Source organism: Vollenhovia emeryi, unplaced genomic scaffold (genome assembly GCF_000949405.1).
Source record: "Vollenhovia emeryi isolate VEMERY1.0 unplaced genomic scaffold, V.emery_V1.0 DF939120.1, whole genome shotgun sequence".
Lineage (NCBI taxonomy): Eukaryota > Metazoa > Arthropoda > Insecta > Hymenoptera > Formicidae > Vollenhovia > Vollenhovia emeryi.
Genome location: NW_011967246.1, coordinates 4,008,295 through 4,030,308, shown reverse-complemented (window position 1 = coordinate 4,030,308; position 22,014 = coordinate 4,008,295). Strand labels below are relative to the sequence as shown.

At 49.4% G+C, this 22,014-nt stretch overlaps 1 protein-coding gene across 2 annotated transcripts in view; it reads right to left on the bottom strand.

Moving 5' to 3' along the window:
• LOC105570670 overlaps positions 1 to 16,797 on the bottom strand; it is a 160,885-nt gene extending 144,088 nt beyond the window's left edge. For both annotated transcript variants that reach the window (XM_012028074.1, XM_012028073.1), the window contains exon 1: positions 16,677 to 16,797. In XM_012028074.1, coding sequence (XP_011883464.1) covers positions 16,677 to 16,745 — 69 coding nt within the window. In that variant the 5' untranslated portion in view covers positions 16,746 to 16,797. The remainder of the gene's footprint in view (positions 1 to 16,676) is intronic.
• Positions 16,798 to 22,014: the final 5,217 nt, after the last annotated feature.

The following is a 22,014-nucleotide window of genomic DNA, read 5'->3' as shown; positions in this document are numbered from 1 at the left end:
CTCTCAAATCACACCCAACGGATCGACGCTAAGCGGGGACCATACCGTTCGAGGACCTACGCTCACAAAATTATTAGCAGACATATCTATCTCGATTGCGCGCATGCGAGTTACAGTTTTGCAAAGTATATTATTACGAAAAATTATTTTTTAATTGGTCACAAAGTAATTATTTATAACAAATTTGTCGTAGTGAAAATATGAACAATAAAGTTCACCGAGTGAACGAACGTTCCAACAGTAAGTGATATAGTTAACATAGATTCCAATTGCAGTGATAACAAAAATGCACACGGAGAGAATTTTCCCTTAAAATTTATCCTGAAAATTATGCAATCGTAGGACAATACGACATTTGGAAGAATTTTATAAGAGTTTGTTAAAAGTTTATCATACACTAGTAAAATATATAGAAAAATTTCCGAACTCTCGTAAAGTTCTCCAGAATGCCACGTTGTCCCACGATTACATAATTTTCAGGGTGAATTTTAAGACAAACTTCTCTCCGTGTAGTTTAATTAATCTTCAGTTGTGAAAGCTGTAACTTTTCGTACTTATCACGTTGTAATGCGACAGACGTGTTATCGAATGAAATAGCTCGGACAAATAGGCTCTCGTGTAATATTTTATATCGCGAAGTAACCAGCCTGCGTCTCGATATATTGAGTTTATCGACGAGCGAGAATAAAGAGTAGACGAAAATTGGAGGACGTCAGTTACACGCAACGAGGGGGCCCTCGAGAAAAATGCATCGTGCCCCGAGGTGACCCGGCACCTAAAGTGAGATTTGCTAAAGAGTCTTGGTCATGCGAGGCTACATGCACACTTGTGTATACCAAACAGCACCAACAACGCTGCGCCTGCTAATGACGCGGAGAGATACCGCCGATATCTCTAATTAATTCCTCCTATCTTCTCGATATACAAATGCCGGTTGGCCCACTGTAATACCGGGACTGTCGTATAGCGAGCGGCCTTCTTTCGGCGCCATTGAAAAAGATTTACCGAGCGTTCCGCACGACAGCGGAGAGTAGTTAGTAAAACCGTAAGAAAGGAAGTACACTATTGTCCGTAAAAGATCAATTACATTGCTCAAACGATAGCATGCCGAGGAGGGACACGGCTCGGTAGTACAAATAAAACTGATCGCAGCGATCGAATTGTCCGCTACCGGGGAGACACAGCGCTCGATTTACCTAGCGCACGTTTTTTCTCCCCAGTCAGTTTCGTAAGGGGCGAAACAAATCTGCACGAAAAAAAATAATAAAATTGGAGAATCTACTTTGATTACAAAAATCGACGTGGCTCGTGTACCGGCCAACTCGAGCCGTGTAATTGTCGGTGCTGTAAGGTCGCGAGCGCAGATCCGAAAAATCGAAAAGTCGCCCGGAAGCCCGCGACATTCACGTCGGACATTAAAGCGCGAATACGACGTTATACAATATAATGTATAAAATACATAAACGCGAGCGTTACAGCCCATTCGCGGCGTAACGCCGAGCTGGGCCTGATTGGCCCGAGGCGTACCGAACGATATCCGCGTGTTCCAACCGAGGCGAGGGCGCTCGTCCGGACGTACGCGCAAGCGACAACGTGTGCGGACATTAAAGCATAAAGTATCGCGGGACGGCCGTGTAAACGAGACATCGCTTTGATGCCCGTGACGAAGGGGAGGGGGGCAGAGAAACGGAGAGACAGAGGGACGAGCAGGAGAGCGAGAGAGAGAGAGAGAGAAGAGAGAGAAAGAGAGAAAGAGAGAGAGCGAGAGACGGATGGACGAAGGGTGGAGGAAGGACGTACGACAACCTATGTGCCAGCGGTCCTCAACCGGTGGCTACGGTGGCCGAGCGAGAATGAGCTGGTGCACCCGCCGAGGTAGGATCGGTCACGCTTTTGTCGGCACCCGGCGGACAATTTAATCACGACGTTATTGGAGGGTGGGCGTGAACCGTTTGTTTGGCCGTCTATTAGGCAATAATAACCGGGGTGCGCCCGCTCGGAGGAGAGCCCACGAGATAATTTATTCCCAACGGAGGCGCCCTGCGGCCTTGCCACGCCCAGATACGCCACCGGCGCGCTCGCCACCGCTTTCGACGGTGGACTCGGGGCTCGTGCCGCCACCTCCGCCGTCGTCGCCGTGGTCGCGCAGCTTCTTTATAATGTAACGTCCGCAAACAAGCGCGTCATAAACGCACCCCTAACGACAAATAACGACCGTTTATTTTCGCGTCCCGCCCGACGGCCCCGCGGGCTGTGTTTACTGGTACCACCCCGGGTATGACCGGCTCCGGTGACCACCAGCCGCGAGCGCAGCACTCGTCGGGTAATTTCTGCGGTGGCGGCGTCGGCGAGCGCGGTGGTAGCTGCGTCGCGCACCAATCGAATCTCTCGCTTTGAGAACTGACGGTGCCGCTGATAAGACGAAATAAAATGTTAAAGTGCGCTCAGCGACTACGTCTTGTCCGACAATGGTCGTAGAATTCAATTGGCCAACCTGTAGAGGGCCGGCATTTTTCCACTGAAATTTGTCACTTTTTACACAGAAAATTTGTTCCGCGTGTCTACGCGTCCGCAAAGTTTTCAAGTTTGCTCCTGGCCACTGTAGCGGCCAGTCCGGCCCTCCGAAGGTTAAAGGCCGAATCAGACTAACAACTGCGAACTCCGATTGGATTGGCGACTGACGATTGTCCTCTAGCCAATGAGCAAAGGAGCCAGCGATTTAATCGACTCTCATTGGCTAGAGGACAATCGTCAGCCGCCAATCCCGATCCAATCCGAGTCGGCAGTCGCCAGTCTGATTCGGCCTTAAGAGAGATAAAAGCATTAAGCAGAATTCGCTCGATCGATATTTTAAATACACGTTCGAGGTGGAAGCAGCTCGTTTCGCATCTATCGATACGCCGCTGAGAGGATATCACGCATGGGACAGCCTGCGACGAAAGGAGCGGAGGGAAATCTCCCGAGGGTGGGTTTTAAAACAAGGAGACTCGCAAAGAAGACGGGTGCCTCGTGAGGACTGACTCGGGCGCTTTGATTCGGCTCTGCCTCGGCAATGCATCCAAGGCCGCCTCGAATCTGGACGCATAAACATGCCAGGATCGTGGGACGTCACTCCCCACATAATAACAATAAGAATCCGTCGGCTCGCCTCCGTCCCGTCGCGCGTCACATCATGTCCTCTCGCTCCCTCGGGGGAGACAGCGCCACGAGATCCCACGTGATTACAGCCGCGGGAGCGTCTTCACAAATCACTCGGCCGATGCGGACTCTTCGGAGAGGAGTTGCGCGCTCCTTCCGCTCTCCTCCCCCTCGTCGACGTCCATCGACCTTCCCTTCTCCCCCCTCCCCCCTTGTCCCTCCCCCGCTCACCTCGCCGTCTGCCCCGTCCCTCCGGCCGATATTCCCCCGCGTTGTCCCCTCGCCCCCCAACCGCTCCCCCGCGTTGGCCGCGTACCCCAACGTGCCCCCCTCCCCCAGGGGCGCACTTACTCGCACCGGGACTCGCCAGGTACAACTGCTCGCGGTGGGCTTTCGATGGACCTTCCCGCATGTGTTCAACTTGCTAATAAGTTACATCCGCTAGGCTCCTTACGCGCGTTTCCTGAAACGCGCGGCGCACCGGGACATGTCGAAAAGCGCGTGAGACTCTGTGCTCGTTGCGTCAGAAGGATTCTGTTTTATACAAGCAAAGCAAGACGCTTAAAAAGTTTGTCGACACCGCGCGATCGCGCAATGTACAATTTGTCAACTTGCACAAATCTTTTAAACGTATTTGTCGGCTGCAAAGTAGATTGTTTCTAGACACAGAGGGTAGGTCAGTCTCTGTCTTGTGACGAACGTCTCGAGCATTCTTTCGATTCGTGAGTCAAATCTTTATCACCTGTTATGCAAGCCTGACATTCTTCTGCCAGTTATCAGATGTGAGGATACATCGCTGCCGAAGATAAGCTAATAACACACGATGCAACTTTTCCTACTGAATTACCTGCGAGAGACAGTAAGGCTGAGGTTTAGATTAGATGACTTGACTGAGTCCCGATTCACCCTCGCAAGCGATCATGCAGGAAAAATAGTATTGTGTGCCGTTGGCTATAGGTCTCGTTGGGTTTTCCAGCCTATGTCCACATGCGATTGCCACGACAATCGAAAATGCATAAATCTATAGCAGAGTTACGTTACAGGACACCCGATGTAAAACCAGCCCAAGCAACACGTATGTCTAAAAGACGTCTTGAAGATGTCTTTTAGAAATGCGTGCTGTACTCTGGGAAAAAAAAAGACAGCAACCCATTTTGGGGCCCACAATTAGCACACGAATTACTTGGATTGTTCGTAACTCTACTCTGGGAAAAAGTTTGACCGTTTTTCTTTGTAGTTAAGCCACTTAACATTTCGGTTAGTGCCTCTTAAGTGAAAATTATCTTTGCGTTACTGAATGTCGACAGAACTAATTGAGAGAATTGAGTATTACTTAAAAATCTTGGATATAGATAGAACAGCTAATTGCGATTTTTAGTTACGCGGGGTAAAATTCGTAAAAGATTCGAGAGTTACGAGCAATCCAAATAATTCGATTACTAATTGTGGGCCCCAAAATGGGCTGCTGTCTATTTTTTTCCCCCAGAGTATAGGAAGTATCTCGTTGACGTACAGAATAAACAAAAATTTATAACAATTTATAATGCACGATGCACATATAGCAGAGATCCGACAGAAGAAAATTACTGGAACGCAATTGCCGGATGCTACGTTAAATTACCTCATTGTCAGTTATATCGTTAACGGTATCGATTTTTCAACGCAGGTCATAATCGTTGAGACCCGTTAAATCCGCCCCTGCCCCCTCTCGCAGCTCCTTCGCTTTCGCCGTCTTCGATCTTTAGCTCCATTAGACTCTTACACTCCCGTTCAGCGGTGAGGTAGCCCAGCTATCCATGACATAAATCTATATTATACGCTACAGCCCCACATTCACCGCGCGCGTAGCACACACAGCCCGATGAGCATCACTGAGTAAATGGTTACTGCTGACATATGTGCAAATAGCGCGCTAGTCATAAGACGGCAATGAAGGTATAGAAGAGTCAATTTAAAGAACGGTTGCGGTTTAACTGTAAATGGTAAACAACAACGGACGCAAACGTAAAAATTATACACGGGGGAAAAAGATGTATCAACAAGATCAATGCAATTGAAATAAAATCGTTGAAACAACATCAGTATTAACGAATGACAAACAATAGATAGTTGTCTTAATAATCTGGACATTTAGTTCTATGCTTAAAATTACAATCCATAGCGAAAACAATCGAGCGAATTATTTATGTTTGTGGCAGCTCGTGATGTCAACGTTCAATTCAAGCCACTTTGGTTTTGTTTGATTCAATATCATTTTTCCCCGTGCACAATTTAACGGAGCGTCCAATTCCTTTGTTGCAACGCTTCAACTTTTTTTTCGTATAATTAGGCTTTTATTTCTTTTAATTTCCTGCCGAAATAATAAGTGTTGCGTGGATACATTGCATAATTAAATTATTGATCGCTGCATCCCGATCACGATCGAATCTTCTGACTAGAAATTTTACATAAGGTAATCTCACTGTGCACAATAATGTCTTATCAATACGGACCTCTCGCTCGGCAAATAAAAATACTTCCCTCGCGAAATCGCAATGTCCCACAAATCTACAGAACGCGTCAATCTGTATACACGTTAAACTGCAGACCCGTGAGTGTGTTGGTGCGTAATAACGAGACCTTCACCGGCTTCACTCGCTCGACGCTCGCCTTGTCTCCTCCTCGAGGATCTCCCGGCCGGGGAGACTCTCTTCCGCGCACCACCAAGATCGCTCCCGCATAACACAGCGGCAGCGCTCGCCGGCGAGCAGCCAATTAAATAAATATTCGTTGACATCACGGTCGCGTCACTTCTACAAACTGCCCTCCTTGACGTTCGGGCCGAGCCGAGGTAGTCACCCCCTACCTCCGCGGCAGCGATTCTCCTCTTTACCTCTTACCCCCTCTCGCCTCCCCGTCGCTGACCGCCGCGGGTTGGAGAACGCAAGATGTACGATTTGGAATTTGCCACTGTACGCCGCAAGTGAACCGCGAGTAAACTGCGCACGGCGTTGCCCTCTCAATGCTACAGCGCAGCGAAATGTGTATCACGACAATTACGTTGTCCTATTTTAGGGTCAGGGCACAAAGCGACGTAACGGCTTACGGCAAGACGTAAGCCTCATCAACGTAGACAGCGCACGAGCTTTGACGTGTGTCGTATTTACTTGCAATTACATACGACGTTACATTTACGCCAAAGCTCGTGCGCTGCCTACGTTTATGACGCTGCTTACGTCTTGCCGTAAGCTATTACGTCGCTTTGTGCTCAGGGGGTCAGTTCTGTATCTCGCAACATAGTGAAAATGCTAAAGAAATGTGTAGAGGAAGGTCCCCTATCATGAGATAGAAGAGTTCCTGCTAAATTATTAGGCTTCATCTGTTGGCTCCACCATGAATTTATTACTCTTGGAGTGAAATCTATTCAGTGGAAAATTGATTGTTAGATCGTGCAATCGTTGCGAAGAAAGATTTGTGATTGAATTTGAAAACCTACTATCTCGTATTAGAATCCTGTCTCATAATAGAGGGACTTTCCTCTGATAATAAAGACACGATCCTAAAATTGCATCCGTTGCACTCTAATTGCTAGAAATTGGCGCAACGTGTTCCGTTCGCGGGTCTCGTTCAAAGGCGTTCCGAGGCTGTCGCGACGCCGTGGCGTCGAAACGGAAGGAAAGTAGAAAAGGCGGGAGGAGATTTGGAGGTGGAATAAAGCGAGAAGGAGGAAGAAAGGAAAAGCACGAGAAACGTGGGCGTGCATCGGCGTGTACGCGGTCCTCTCATCCGCAGGCCTGTATGACGCGTTATCCCGGAGGTGTCGAGGCATTCCCCCTCCGACGCGTTTCGGCCGCGACGGGGACCGAAAAGGGATCCGGCGAGAACAACCGAGATATATCGTCCCGCTGGCTGTTAATAAGACGAGACAATGCTCGGGGACCGTCTGCGTCCGTGTGTTGCCGCCGGAAAGCTCCGGTGCGCGCGCGCGCACGTGCGGACGCGGCGTTGTGTGCGCGGCCGGGATCTCTCACGGCCGTGTGCTCGGGAGAAGGCACGGGCGTTCATATGTTTATTAGCCGGACCCGGCATAAATAACGCAGCTATAAGGTATAAGAACGAGAAGAAAGGGTGGTAGGAGTGCGGCGGGGTACGGAAGGGGGGGAGGAGGACCCGGACTGGGCCGATCGAGGGGCTGGTGGGACAGCGTTCTCCGATGGAGAACGGAAGGGGGGAGAGAGAGGAGAGGCTGGGGCAGCGCGCGAGGACAGAGCGGACGAGCCTCGGTCCCGAAGATCGCCCGAGTAAATTGTCACACGCTCTCTCTGTTCTGAGGAAACGGAGAATTGGGGTGGTGTGCTGCGGTGCCTTCGGCAGGGGGGAGGGGGGGTACGGGAGGAGAGGGTGGGAGAGAGGGGCTGAAGACGACGATCGGTCCATAAGAAAGAGGTGACGGAGGAGGATCGCGGGTGGAAAGAGATCCTATCCTAAAGTAGAGACTATGTAGAGAGACCGGGCGGAAACGGGAGAGAGAGAGAGAGAGAGAGAGAGAGAGAGAGGGACGGAGCGGCCGAGCGGATGGCACGATCGTTTCTTTTTTCACCCGCGAAGCGACGAGACGAGAGGAGGAGATCGAGAGCCGGGCGGAGACGGCGGGGGTGGCGGCGCGGGGTAGCGCCTGGGGAGTAAGGTGGACGGAGGGAAAGATGGACCGAGAGCTGGACCTACCTAATTTACCTCCCAGATAATGCGGCATAATTAAAGCAAAATGTAACGTCGCTGGCAATTAAAACAAATTTATGCGGCCGAGATCCGCGATCGGCCGACCCGGGTCCCTTTCTGCCAACCTTGAACGCGTTCTTACCTTCTCTCTTCCACATTACGGACGAGATGCATTATTATTGTTATTACGGCCGCTGAATGTATCTCCGACTGGATATCATCGAAGACCGCTACGAAATCTGAAGTCCCCGTACTGGATTATTTTTAGGAAGCTGCAATATCGGATAATATCGGGAGATCAGTATGATTATGTGTATCATTAAATTATTACATATATCTCCTTTTTTTATTAAGTATACGAATATAAGCGCGCATAAATTGCGACGATAAACACGGCAAGTAAGAAACATTCAATTGTAAAAAGCCCCGCAGTTAATAATGGTTTATCTGTTGCTTATCGCGGTACTATTTATTTATTACGGTACTGCTCGATTTTTAAAGCTACATATCTAATCTTAATATGTAGGTAAAACAATGAAGACCGCAGCAAAAGAAGTTAAAAAGAATTGTTTGATCGAATTATATCCCTGATACTTTCTCGGCTGAATAATACAGCTCGGGACATGAATCTTCATTAACGATGCAGATGTTCTTTAGCCTTACTACGTAAGATCTTCCAGGAGATACCTTCTTTCTTATGTAGAGCGTAATGAAATTACAATAAAACAGTCGAGCACAATGTAACGATAATACTTTAAACGTAAACATACAATACAATAATCAGTCAATAACGGTGCATAATAATAACGCAAAAGGGTAAGTTGCATAATGTCAACTGGCCCGAATTGATTATTGGAAATTACACATCGCTACGTTTCGACCATACGGGGTTGTAGTCCTTTTCGAGCGACAATGTGGAAGATTACGTATCGCGTGAATGCCAATAGTAAAATTTGCGAAATCTATCGTTGGGTCCTAAACGTGGCGCTTTGTAATTTCTAATAGCAAGTTCAGGCCAGTTGTGTCGAAAGTTGTCTACTCATTAATTGTCTACTGGCAAAATGACAATTTTCATTCGAAAAAAGTTAATTTATTTATGAAATACGTAAAATTCATCAACTACAGTGTACTAACACGTTAACATTCTAAATTGCAAGTATTGTAGGACCAAATTAAAAGACGTAAATTACGTCAACTGAATTATGTCAATTGAGTCACTGTGTCGCGATATAATAGAGGAAAGTCCTCTATTATGAGACAGCAGGTTTTCAACATCGAAATTTTTACACGATCTAACAATGAATTTTCCACTAAACAGATTTCACTCCGAGGGTGCGATAAATTAACGATGAAATCAATAGACGATGCCTGTTAATTTCACAAAAAAACCCTGCTGTCTCACATTAGGAGCTTATCTGATAACAGGTGACTTTCTTCTACATCTACTTCTTCGCAAATACCTTCGTCTTCAACTATTTCTTCCCAGAGTGGTAAAAATGATTACGAGGGCATAATTATTCCGCGAACGAAGGAGGCACGTCGATTGACAGGGCACTAACGACAAAAAGTGTTTATCACGCGACGAGGGAAGAGGGGGATTCCTCGTGATGTCCTCTGGGGAATCGAGAGTCCAAGTCCGCTACGAGACTAACGAAAAGGCTCACAAAAGGGACGAGCAAATCGAAGACGGGCGAGAAACCGTTCAGAACTGTGCGTTATGCCTTTATGACGCCCAGACTTTTCTCTCCCTCTCTCTCTCTCTCATCCGCGGGCTCCGCGGCTGCTCGCTCATAATCATCTTGTCAATTTAATGTTTTGCTGCATATGACGATCTCGGTCGACCTGGCTGCACCAGTCTCTCCATATACGCTGAGCGGTAACCTCCTTGTACACGAATATAGGTGTAAAGGCTATATACGTTATGCCAATCGGGGAGAATACACTAGGGAGCTGAACGAGTCCGCGTCTAAGTCTTCTCGTAGCGAAATCGTATTTCCACGAGACCGCAATAATGATGGAAACGACCGTCGCGGAATAATTCAACGTTTCGCGGATAATCTTTGTCATATCGTTCACTTTGCCCCCCTGACAAAACACTTCCTGACGTCGCTCGAGTCTTCGAAACCTTGACGTAACGAATGGCGAAACAGTTCGAATAACGTTACATCTTTTTATTTCAATATTAATCACAAACGGTCTCGAATTCGATTCGAAGAGATCGTCCTAAAACGAGCGCGCGCGAGCAACAACGTTGAAAACGCCGCAACAACTTAACGCCCGTCTTAAAGATACCTTTCGGACACGCGTGCCATCCGGGGGATGGATTTTTAAATGCGCATTTTCTTAAAAAAGAGGCGAACGTAACTCCAACATGTTTCATTTTTTGAATCGCCGATAACGAGAAGGTCGACTCCCTTCCTTGTACCTCCTAAAAATTCCGAATCGCACGGCCCGGGTTCATTATCAGCCACTCTCATCTCGCTCGTCCACGTAATTTAAATGAATACGACTTTTCCGCCGGGAGAAGCGTGTGCGAGGTATCCCTTTTTGTCTCCTCGTCGATCGGCTCGCGATACCGATGGTCGATCGGGCAGAGAAGGGGCCGCTCGATACATAAAATCCGAAAGAAAGGGAGAGAAAGAGAGAGAGAGAGAGATCCTTAATATTATTTCCAACAGTCCCTAACAATATCTATTATTCCCACCGTCGCCTTATTAAGCCGGAACGGTGGAAGAGAAAAAGGTGATCGGTACGTTCTACACGAAATTCATGCGCAACGTGCTCCCTCGGCGATAAACGCGAATGGGAGGAAAGGAAGAAAGAAGGGACTCCGCGTTCTGGCGACGCCGCCGCGCTGACTGGATATATCCGTAGATAAATTGACGTCAAATCGGATTTTATTGCGAGAGGGGGAGGAGGACGCGGGGAGAGCCGGGGGAATATCCTGGACACGGAGAGGCGAAGAAAGGTGATAGAAAACAGGTCCGGTCTCGCCTCGAGCGAGGCACAACTATTTCGTGTTTTTCTTCGGAGATCCGACGTGCCGCTATCTCTCCGCCATCTGCCTGACATACCCGCGCCATCCTCATGAATACGTCATATCTATTCTTTTGCCACCGGAGCCATAAACCTGGACCATCCGCGCGACCCACCCGTTCCTCCGCTCTCCCGTTTATTTTCTACCGACGCCAGCTCCGCGCCGGGACCTCGAGTATTTCGAGTATGCCAGTTGCGCGCCCCGAGACTCAGCGCAAGTATGGAAGTTGGGCAAAACTCCGAGGGCTTGAGTCGTCAATCTGCTTAAATTTGTTTTGGGGAAACTTCTTGCTCCTCGTATCCACCCCGATCGACCCCGGCGAAGATATGTACTTATCGCACGGATAAGACGCTCGCAGGGATCGGAATCCTATCGGGATATCATGCGGCGTCACGAGGATACATTTATTCCGCGCGGGTGAAGCGCAGGGAAAAGTGCACGGGATCAACGAGTTGACGGAAGGCCGGGTCGCGTTAAGGGATCGAGCGAACAATACGTATCTAATATAACGTGGGCGAAGATACTAATGCGGCGATGCTAATAAGTGGGCCGTGGTACGACGCGCGGATTAAAACGGTTCGGCGTTCCCGCCGCCGCCGCCGCCGCGCGAGATCGGCGGGGATCGCTTCATTTCCATCGAAATTAAGAGAAACCTCGCGCCGCGCTCCTTTGGAAGCGGTCCACCAGCGGGCGGCACGTCGGAGAACGAACAAATCTAAATGAACGCGCCGAATGATAAAAGGACGTCCGCGAGTATACGCGCGTTTTTATCCGGCTGCGCCTCTGCAACCTAATTGAATGCAGCGCAATCTAAACGGCGTCAATTTGCTGATTCCCCTTCTGCTCCGAATGGCTTTAATGCCCCCGCGTACAGAAAGACAGAGAGACAGAGACACGAAGAGAGAGAGAGAGAGAGGGGGAGAGAGAGAGAGAGAGAGAGAGAGAGAGAGAGAGAGCCACCTGCTGCGGCGGATTTTCTGCGGTCTTTTAATGCCGCGATCATCGGGATTCGACTCGGTCGAGTGTACTGGGTGCAAAAGTCCATCCGTGTAGGACGAGGACAGGTGCCGGGTGGCGTACTTACAGGTACGGAATTGTTCGCGGGGCACAAAACCGTCGTCCACGCGTGCTCATTATTGTAGCATTACGATAACAAAACGCGCTCCTTTAACACGTTCGCTCGGGCGTTCACGGGTACCTCGCGAGGGCTGGAAAAATACCTCGGGTTGTCCCACGGACAGACAGGACCAGAAGTGATTCGAAAAATGTATAATGCGTTTTCTTCGTATTTTTGTTTGACGAAATAATTTGGAAAAACTGCTACAAACGCGCATGCTATTTCGTACGCTTGTCGGCAGAAAGCGTGCTTCTAGAAAACCTCTCGAAAATTGTGTTATGGACGTTGGTTATGCCCGTGGCTAAAGGAATGATTTACACGCTTGTAAAGCTACTCGGAAGTTTACATAGCTGTGACAGAATATTTAGTGTTCCTTAGCTTAGGTAACAATCGTTTATTACAATCTATTGTACGGCGCATTGTCGAGCAATCAACGTCGAGCAGGTATAGGACGCTGGTGTACGAGAGAATGCCCGGGTATAAGTGTTCCCGTGTTTGTGAAAGACGGCGCGAGGCAGGTATCTACTAATCCTAGAAGGAAAAATGCTCGCTGCAGGTGTCAGACCCGGCGCCGGCGCTTGTTCACGACGGACAACCGACCACCCTTTTTCTCGGGCCTGACCGCACATTAAAGCCCCTAAGATCTTTATGCAAAAATTATGACTCCGAGGGGACAATAAACCTACTCGAGACGGAAAAGAGAACGCACATTTTTTATTTTAACGGTCCTCGCGCGAGGAGCTGCGGTTATACGGCGACAGTTTCGAAGCGATGGCACACACTGCATGGATGATTAATAATAATGTGCAATAATATGTGGGTTCGACGAAAATCAGTAGACTCACAAGCAAGTAAACATTCTTCATATTTATATCACTCGCGTCTAACGTTATCTAACTTATCAGAATTTTTATATAAAAAAAAATAACTTCAGATCACTTGACCATGTCTGGCAAATTTTTATGTTTAAACTCACAACGTCTCGATCATGCGTGGTCCTTCTCAAGTGATTATTGTGTCAATAATTCCGTATGGTAAATCAACAGAACAAGTCTTAATTTCACGACCGGCAGAACGTGACTTGTAAGATTTCCTCCAGTCATTTATATTTTTCCTTAATTATTATTCCAGTAGCTGGACTCTATCATTTAAACTCTTAATGTGCAAGTTACTGGTTTTTTTGTAGAATGTTATTTCTATGACATTTTGCACAGATGTGACAGATTAACCTGTAATATAAAAAATTACAATTCGCCGCCTTTCTATCGTTGAAACAATACGGAGATTATATGAAATAGGAAGAATGTAAAATACATCGAACTTTTCCTAGAAACTGCAGCATGACATTGACTGTACTTTGACCTTCACTAATTAATGCCATTATCATTTGCCTAACGGTTCTCCAAGCCGTACCGTTTTCGTTTCACAAATATGGCGGGCACTCCCGCTCGGTTGATATATTAAATTCGCTAGAAAAACGTCCCGGAGGGCTCACGAGGCCCATATTCGGCCGCGCTCGTTTGATTCGGATTCGACGACGAGCGGCGCACAATGGCGCGATGTGAAAATAGAGTTCCGTTCTAACTGGGGAAAATCAGCGATAATTAAAACGCTCCATCCGGAAGGATCCCACGCCGTCGGCTTATAGCTGTATTCCCAGCACAATGGGGGAACTCATAGGCATAGCCGACGCCTTTATTCATACGCAAGACCGAGTGCTGTACGAACCGTTGCGGCATACCCCGCGTCTATCACTCTTGGTCTCGGTCTCGGTCTTCTCGCGCGCCTTACCCCAATTTAACTCCCCACGCCCCCTCCCCGCTTTTCTACTTGCCGCTTTACCGCAGCCTTTGCCTTAGTCCTCCCGTCTCCCGTCTCTGAATCATCCACGACCCACCTGTTCCCCCGCGTTTGCACGCCGCGTGATACGACAAGACGCGGCCCGAGCGCGTATATCGTGAATTCGCGCAAAACTGCGGTTACGCTCGACGATATTTCCCGTGGCTTCTCCCTCTCTTGTGCGTATACCCTCCGTGGTTGCAATTATTCTTCCCCCTTTTATGTTTTATCTATTTTTTTATTTCGTTCGTTGACTCCTACGTCTTCCGAGCGGCCATCCTTTGTCATTTTTATGCCGGAAGATAGTCTCGATCATCATTTTGTGACTGACCTTTGTTGGTAGGAATAGACGGTCGTCTTTTCTAAGTTCTAGTGTGATCACTGTAATACGAAATATGTAATCGTCATTTTTCTTATGTGTCTTGATAAACATGTAAGTTCTTTGGAACCTTTTCATTATTGTATCACTGCAATTCTGGTTTCTTTTCCACGTGATAATTTTGTAGTCTTCAGATTCCGGCTTGGTTGGCACTTGTCTGATTTTAGAATGTTACCAAAAGACGCTTTTCACCCGAAAAGGACCGGAATGTTCGGTCGAAATGTAAGTAAAATATTGCCAGATACGTCGAATAATCCCTTGCGGAAAGAACACTCAGGTTTTGAGTGTTAACACTCGGCGATGTTTTAAACTGCTAATAATGACTAGATAATAGCACCAATATATTGGCGCGATACTGGGAAATAATGTAAATCTAAATATTCCCAACAATGTTGGTCCGATAAGATGGACGCCTCCTCTTGTTTAGCCAACGTGTCTATTCAGAAATATTGGTCCAATATTGTATCAATATTAGATCAATATTCATATTACACATTGCGACGTATTGGAAATGTATTTCCTGTGAAAGTTTATTATACGTATGATTATTACCGTGCAATATTTGCACTTGTTTCACGGCTTACATCAGGAAAGATTGGCCGATGCATTTTCAATATAATCAGCAAATCCAATATCGAACCAGTGTTTAACCAACGTTTAACCAACACTGTGCTACTGCTGTCCATTTCTGTCGATGCGGATTAACTTTAATCTCGGTTTAACTTTTTTGTAAATCTTTTTCTAAGAGACGGAAAAAGGTGGAAGGTAAATTAAACCGTGATAAAGAGTTAGACTGCATTGGTAGAAGCGGACATAAGGCCCGTAATCAGAGTGGGCCGACATTCTCGAGAAATATTCGTTCCGAAAAGAATCACTGGAAGCGCTGTTAACGGACACATGCACGAAGCGTTTGTGAGAGTCCGTGAGAGAGGTGGATTGTGTATCCTCTGAAACTTGTGAAGATGACAAAAGTGAGCGAATTCACAGGTTGGAATTACAAATATTCTAGTATTCGCTCACTTTTGTGATTTTCCTAAGTTCCAGAAATCGATCCCCAAATAACGACGTTTATACGCTGTATCTACGAGCCAGTGAGATCAAGATCGGTAAACTCGTGGGCGAATCCTTAAATCCGCTTGTGCGACGCCAGTGCTACAAGTGGCAAAATTTTTGATTCAAAATTTTGCAATAAAGTCGGCCCGTGTTTGGTGACGTAATCAAGCCCAGTTCGGTCTCCTTATACAGACTCCATGGGTCTGACATTAAGATGACATTAAAGTACTGGCACCGAATGCGCTTTAGGCCCGGTTGCACCAACGACACGTAACCTTTACCCTTAGCTTAATTCACCCTTTGTCTCTTTCCGTTTCCCTAATGCGGCGTCTACAATGAGAACTTTAAGACGTAGGATTTAAGAGAGCGACCTACCACAATCGAATGTGAGGAGAATAATCGACTGCGATTGGTCATTTTCTTACGTCCTAACGATCTCATTGAAAACGCCGCGTTAGAAAAAGACAAGGAGTAAATTAAGCTACGGTTAAAGTTAGGCAACGTTGGTGCAACCCAGGCCTTAGACTAGCGAGTTCTCTGCATTATCAACGCTAAAAGAATATCTATTTTAAATCTCCCTTTGCGCGGATCCGTTAAACGTGCTAACGAGCGTAACCAATCGGTAACATTTTGCTCGTCCAGATCGGACAGCCGGCTATCCCATAATCAGCGTCTTCGCTTGATGCGCGCGATTAGCAATTACATCAACCGAATTACAAATACCCGCTCGAGTGGCCCGTAGAAAATCTCGACCGACGAGCGACACCGGGCAGAAATGTCAACGCACTCGTTACGATCCTCCTTCCTGCGTCTCGCCTCGTCGTCCTGCGTACAATCGCCAGAACGGCCGGATCGAGCGCAACGGTGGAATGAGAAAATAATTGGGCAGCATAAAACACACGATATCGACGGCGGTGCGGTGCGGAGCGGTGCGGCGCGGCGCGGTAGGGTTCGTCGTTGGCGGCGGCGGTGGTGGCGGAAACGCGCCAGGAGCGCCGTGGAAGCGCGCTAGAATATTCACGCTGAAACGCGGCATATAAAATCATAGAGACACGAGTAGCTCGCTATAATAATGCATAAGGAGGCGGGCACTCGTGCGGGACAGGCCACGCCTCGCGGTCCCGCGCCACGCGGTGGGGATATCGAGCATCCGCCGGAAGGGGAATAAGACAGAGAGAAAGACGGATCGCGCGGCTAGAGGAGGACGAGAAGCGGGGCGCGATGCCGGAGGGGGGGAGCGCGGCGCGCGGAGAGGATTCCTCTCGCGCGCGCGAGTCCCTTTCGGGGGCTCATTCGATCGCGCTTCGCCGCACGCGGCCCTCGCGTTCCCGCCGAGATCGTGCGGCCGCGGAAATCGAGAACGCAGCCTTCGGAGAACGAAAGAAGAAAAAAAAGGAAAGAGAGACGCATCTTACCTCTTCTCCGTCCGTCTCTATACATATAGGTGTACGAGTCTTCCAAGAGCGAGCCCTTGCGACGAGCATCTCGGGCGAAAATCGTCGATCTTTCTGAGAGGAGTGTACACGCGGGAACGATCTCGCGCGCGCGCGCGCGCGGGCGGTACATGCGTGCGGCGGTTACGCGGTGCGATAATAATTCACGCGCGGAAATCGACTCGCGCCGAGGGTGGACCTCCCCGCGTTATTCGCGCGACGCGCGGGGAAGGGCGCACCGCGCGACGAAGGAGGTTGCGCGCCCGACGTCGCCGCTCGCGCGGGAGTGGGGCGAGCGCGCGCGAGGAGTGGGGGGTGGATGGACGGCCTGGCGCGGCGGGGGAGGGGGCGGCGGTAGCGGCGGCCGCGGTGGGGGTGAAAGCGCGCGCAGGGCATATCTCCTCTGCCCCTACCAGCGGCCACGTCTCGGCGGCGACGGCGGCGGCGGCGGCGGCGGTGGCGGTGGCGGCAGCGGCGACGGCGGCGTGGCGGCGGAGAGGGGCGCCCGGTTGTCAGGCCCAGAGCTGGTCCGTCCGTCGTCCGGCCGACTCGGAGCATCGGAGCAGCGGATTTCGCGCGAGATATAGACCCGTGAACACGCACGCGTACACGTACGCGCGCACTCGCGCACGCACGCACGCACGCACGCACACGGACCACACACACACACGCCCACACACACACACGTACACACGCGCGCACTGTGCACGCATCGCACTCGCGCGCGGTGCGCGCGCGCGCGACCGTCCGTCCGTCCGTCCGTCAGCAGTCAAGAGAGCCGGTCGTCGCACACGTGTGTTATACCGCGTACCCAGTGGGCGAGCACAGTGGTGTATAGGGACACGCATCGTGCGCGCGTAGGACCTGGCCGTGCCCGGCGGCTGACGCTGTTTACGGGCGCGCTCGTTACCCGCCGAGCGCCCGGGAATGCCGCCGTCGCGGTCTCGCGTCGCCATACGGTCGCGACACGCCGGTCGAGCGGTAGTCGAAGCAGCGTGAGTACCGGGTGTTGTGTTGTTCGCGAGAGAAAGAGAGAGAGAGAGAGTACCTACGATAACCACCAGCCCAGCGGGACAGCCGGGACTCGTCGTCGTTTCGGAACAGCGGAGAACTTTCGGGGAGAGGGAGTAGACACACGGCCACGTGCGAGTCGCGCGAGTGCGAGAAGAGGAGCCCGGGTAATCTCAGTGCGCGAGAGTACGTCGAGCGGTGAGAAACATTTCTCGTGGGGGATGGGTTAGGGGGACCCGGTGCGTCAAGCCTCTATGGATTACTGGCCGAGTTGACACGCTCACCGGCCGGCGGGAGCGAGAACGAGTGACTCTCCTCTGGCGACGAGCCCACGTATGAAACGCCCCGACGTGGTGCGTCGCTGCGCGCGTTCGCGGGGAGATGCGTCTCCCGTAGGTAGTTAGTGCCGATGTACGCGGGTAGCGAGCGTTGCGTCTTTTCAGAAGCTGCGGTTGTCGCTGCGCGGAATTGAAACGGAGAAACGGAGGAGACAAGGAGAGCGAGAGCGGAGAAGAGACGAGGGGGAGACATGCGGTTCGCACCCTCGACGCTGCAGCGACGTCGCCAACCGCCGTTGTCCCGTCGACGACGTCTAGACTGACCACGCATCCGTCTGCTTTTCGTCGGGATCCCGAGGAGCAGGAGGAGGAGGAGGAGGAGGAGGCGGCGGAGGAGACGGAAGAGGAAGAGGAGGCGGAGGATCCACGGGAGCCAAGTGCATCGGCGGCGGCGGCGGCAGCCGATCGAACCGACGACCCGATCCAAACCGTCGGCGGACGACGACTGGCCCCTTCGTGTGCCGCAGGAGTGCGAGAGCGAGCGAGGAGTGCGGCGAACTGATTCAACCCGAGTCGGAGGGATGTCACGGAGAAAGCAGGCCCGACCGAGTCGTGCTCATCTCGAGGAGGATCTTGTCCAGAGGCCTCTGTTGACCAATCCCATTGGAACTGTCGCGGCCAATATCCGTAAGTGATACACCTTTCCCCGAAGGATTAGTCCGGATAAGAGAGATTATCCTCGTTCGGGACGTTACGGTAGCTGCCACCCTTGCCCCTGTCGCTGTTTAGGTACAATTGCTTTTGAATAAGTTCCCGCGAGCTACCGTGGACGCGACTCCGCTGGCAGAAATATTAGGGGAACGAACTCTGCAGCGCAGAGGGATTTATCGTGAAAGAGTTTAGCGCGTCGTTTACAACAGTTCCTTCGTCTCGTAAGCCTGGTTTAGCAAATGTATCAATTCTAGAGTTTGGAAATACGAAGCGCGACGTATGATAATCTTTGTGGCAAGACGCAAAGTAAAAAAAAACTTGCTACCAAACGCTCCTCGTAAAATATCTCCTATGAGATACAAGGCGACATGTAGAGAACAATGCCCAGACAGGTGCGTTATCTTGAAAAGAGCATAACGCGTCGCTTACAAGACTTTAGAATCCTCGTCTTGTGGTCGAGATATTAAGTTGAAGCCTGATTGGCCAAAATTCTAGCGCTTGGAAACAGGCAGAGCGTAGCATACGGCAATATTTGTCGCACGATACAAAATAAAGAAACTTGCTGCGAAACTTCGGCATCGTAGTAAGAAAATAAGTTGCTGATTTGCAGTGCAAATTTTGGTCCTTGTGTGGATTCAGGATTTATAAGGCCCGTCACGTTCGGCCCAAATTGGGGTGTGATCGTTCTGAAAAATCCTTCGACGGGTGTAGACGCCATTGTTAGGGTCTATGGTGGATAATCGACGAAAGAAAAAGAAGTCGCTGATAGTCGCCAGTGATGATTACAAATTAAAACAGTGAGCTTGTTGACCCAACTGGTAGATTCCTTTATTTAACGCTACGTTTCGACCTTATTTTAGGTCCTTTTCAAGTAATACAAAGCGAGTCATCGCCATCAGCGTGACAGAGTCAAATGATAAAAATGCAAGCACATCCGAACGTTACGGATGTTCGATTTGAACACGCTGTAAGACGCTCCTCGTAAACTATTTCCTGCGAAATATAAGGCGACATGTAGAAAACAATGGCCGGAAAGGTGCATTACCTTGAAAGAGCTTAGCGTGATCGAAATATTAAGTCGAACCCTTGGCAAATATATGAATTCTAGCGCTTGGAAATAGGCAGAGTAAAAGAACTTGCTACTAAACGGCCCTCGTAAAATATCTCCTATGAAGTACTAAGCGACATGTAGAAAACAATTTCTAGAAAAGTGCACGACGCGCGTAATGTCCGTGTCAGACTAGCGACTCGCGACTACGATTGCGATTACATCTGCGATTGTGATTGGCTAGGCAGCCATTAAAATTTGAAATAGCCAATCGTCACACTAGCGAGTGATCGCGGTCCAGCTCTCTTTTCATTTTTGTTCTAGTCTCAGGAATTGGAAAAGGGTAAAGGCTTAGTTGAACAGGGATCAAAACCAATCTGCTTGAGCAGAAATGTGCAGAAGTCGTGAAGCAGGCGTCTAGCCGGACGTTGATAACGTCTTTCCCTAAACCGCGCACACCGGGCCGAAGTTACGCGACTTCACCCGGCAGTTCGGAGCGCCATAACGCGATAAGAAAGCGCGCTCCGGGAGATGCGGTAACGGCCCGCGATACACCCGGCAGCCCGAGCGAGCCGACTGGTCCGATACGCGAGAAAAACGGCGCGACGATTACCCGCGGCCGCGTTTCACCGTTTATCGCGTTCATCGACGCCACGGCGCGGCGGCACTTGGCGACGAGGACGATGCCGGAACTGAGACGCGGCGCGACGGTAAGATCCCCGTCGTCGAAACGCGGCGCGAGACGCGAAAAATCTCTGTCCCGGGATTAATTCCAATGTGATACGCGGATCGGTTCGGCGAACGCGAACTGGAGCCCGATTCGCCAGGCACTTCCCGTCGGACCGAGGCGCGCCTGCCTCCTCCGGGATGCGCCTCGATAAAACCGACCTGCCTCGGCGTAACATCAAAGCGAGCCTGAGAAACGGCCGATAAAACACTTCCATCTTGCTTACCCGGTGCCCCCGTACCGCGGGATCTCTCCCTCGCCGCGTTTTCGAGTACGCTTAAATCCTGCGAGAATTACCCTTGCGCCTTACGCGGGGATCGTACGGGTTGTTGGTACACGCCGCTTGGCATTTCGCGATTGGATCTTCGATGATCTTTACACGACATTAATCCCGCTAATAAACTTGCAGTGTGTTTTCGAACTGCGGCGTTAACGTCGAGCCTCGTATCATAATCCGAACGACCAGGGGCTCGATCATGAGTCTCTCTCTCTGGCGTCAACTGGTGAAAATCGAATTCAATGTTTGTCAATGAAAATTTTCACCTTTCGCGAGTTGCACGCTTGAGAAAAAGATTCCTGATTGAGTCCCTGGTTAAGGGCCGGTTCTTCCAACCTCCTGGTAAGTTAACTAATGGTTAAATTGTATGTCTGTCTTTGTCTACTCTCTAAAAGTCAATCGATGCATTATCATTGAAAACAGTTATAAGTATAGCATTGAATAATTCAGTGCTATACTTTTAACTGCGAATCAGTGAATATTCACCATTTTCACTGATAATCCACTGATTGACTTTTAAAGAGTAGTTCGAAGGGAAAACAAAGACGTACGTGTGATTTAACCATTAGCTAACTTACCAAGAGGTTGGAACAACCAACCACCAAAACGCTGCGACGTGTCGCAATATCGAGTCGGGAATTTTAAGGCCGAAAGTGCGCATAAGAACATATCGGTAAATATAAACGGGAAAGATAGACGAATGTGAATAAAAATTTACAAGAGCATAATTTTATCTTTATGCGACGTGCAAGAAATGATGAAAATTGCTCGCGCGAATCCGTTTGTTCAAGAGAAAGGACATCGAAATTATCACACTATACAAAAGTGTACTGGCATCTGGAAAAGATTCCCAAATCCAATGCTGTTACACTTTTGTGTAGCGACATAATCGAGGGGTAAACCGCTGAGGGCATTGTGGTGTGCAGATTTGCGGCATTACTGGGCATTTTTGGGCATTAGTTTGGGCATTGGACCTTGCTGGAGCATTATAAGGATAAAATGAGATAATAAGATAAAGCAATGCCCACCGGGCATCATTGGTGCACAAGATTTTGGCCAGCAGTTTCCCTCTCAGTTTATACATAGAGGAAAGTCTCTTATCATGAGATAGGGTCCTAATATGGAATAGCGGGGTTAAATTAACAGGCGCCATCAGTTGAGTCCACCATGAACTTATTGCTCGTAACCTGTTCAGTGGAGAGTTCATTGTTAGATCGTGTAATCGTTGCGAAGAAAAGATTCGCGGTTGAATTCGGGTGTTGAAAACC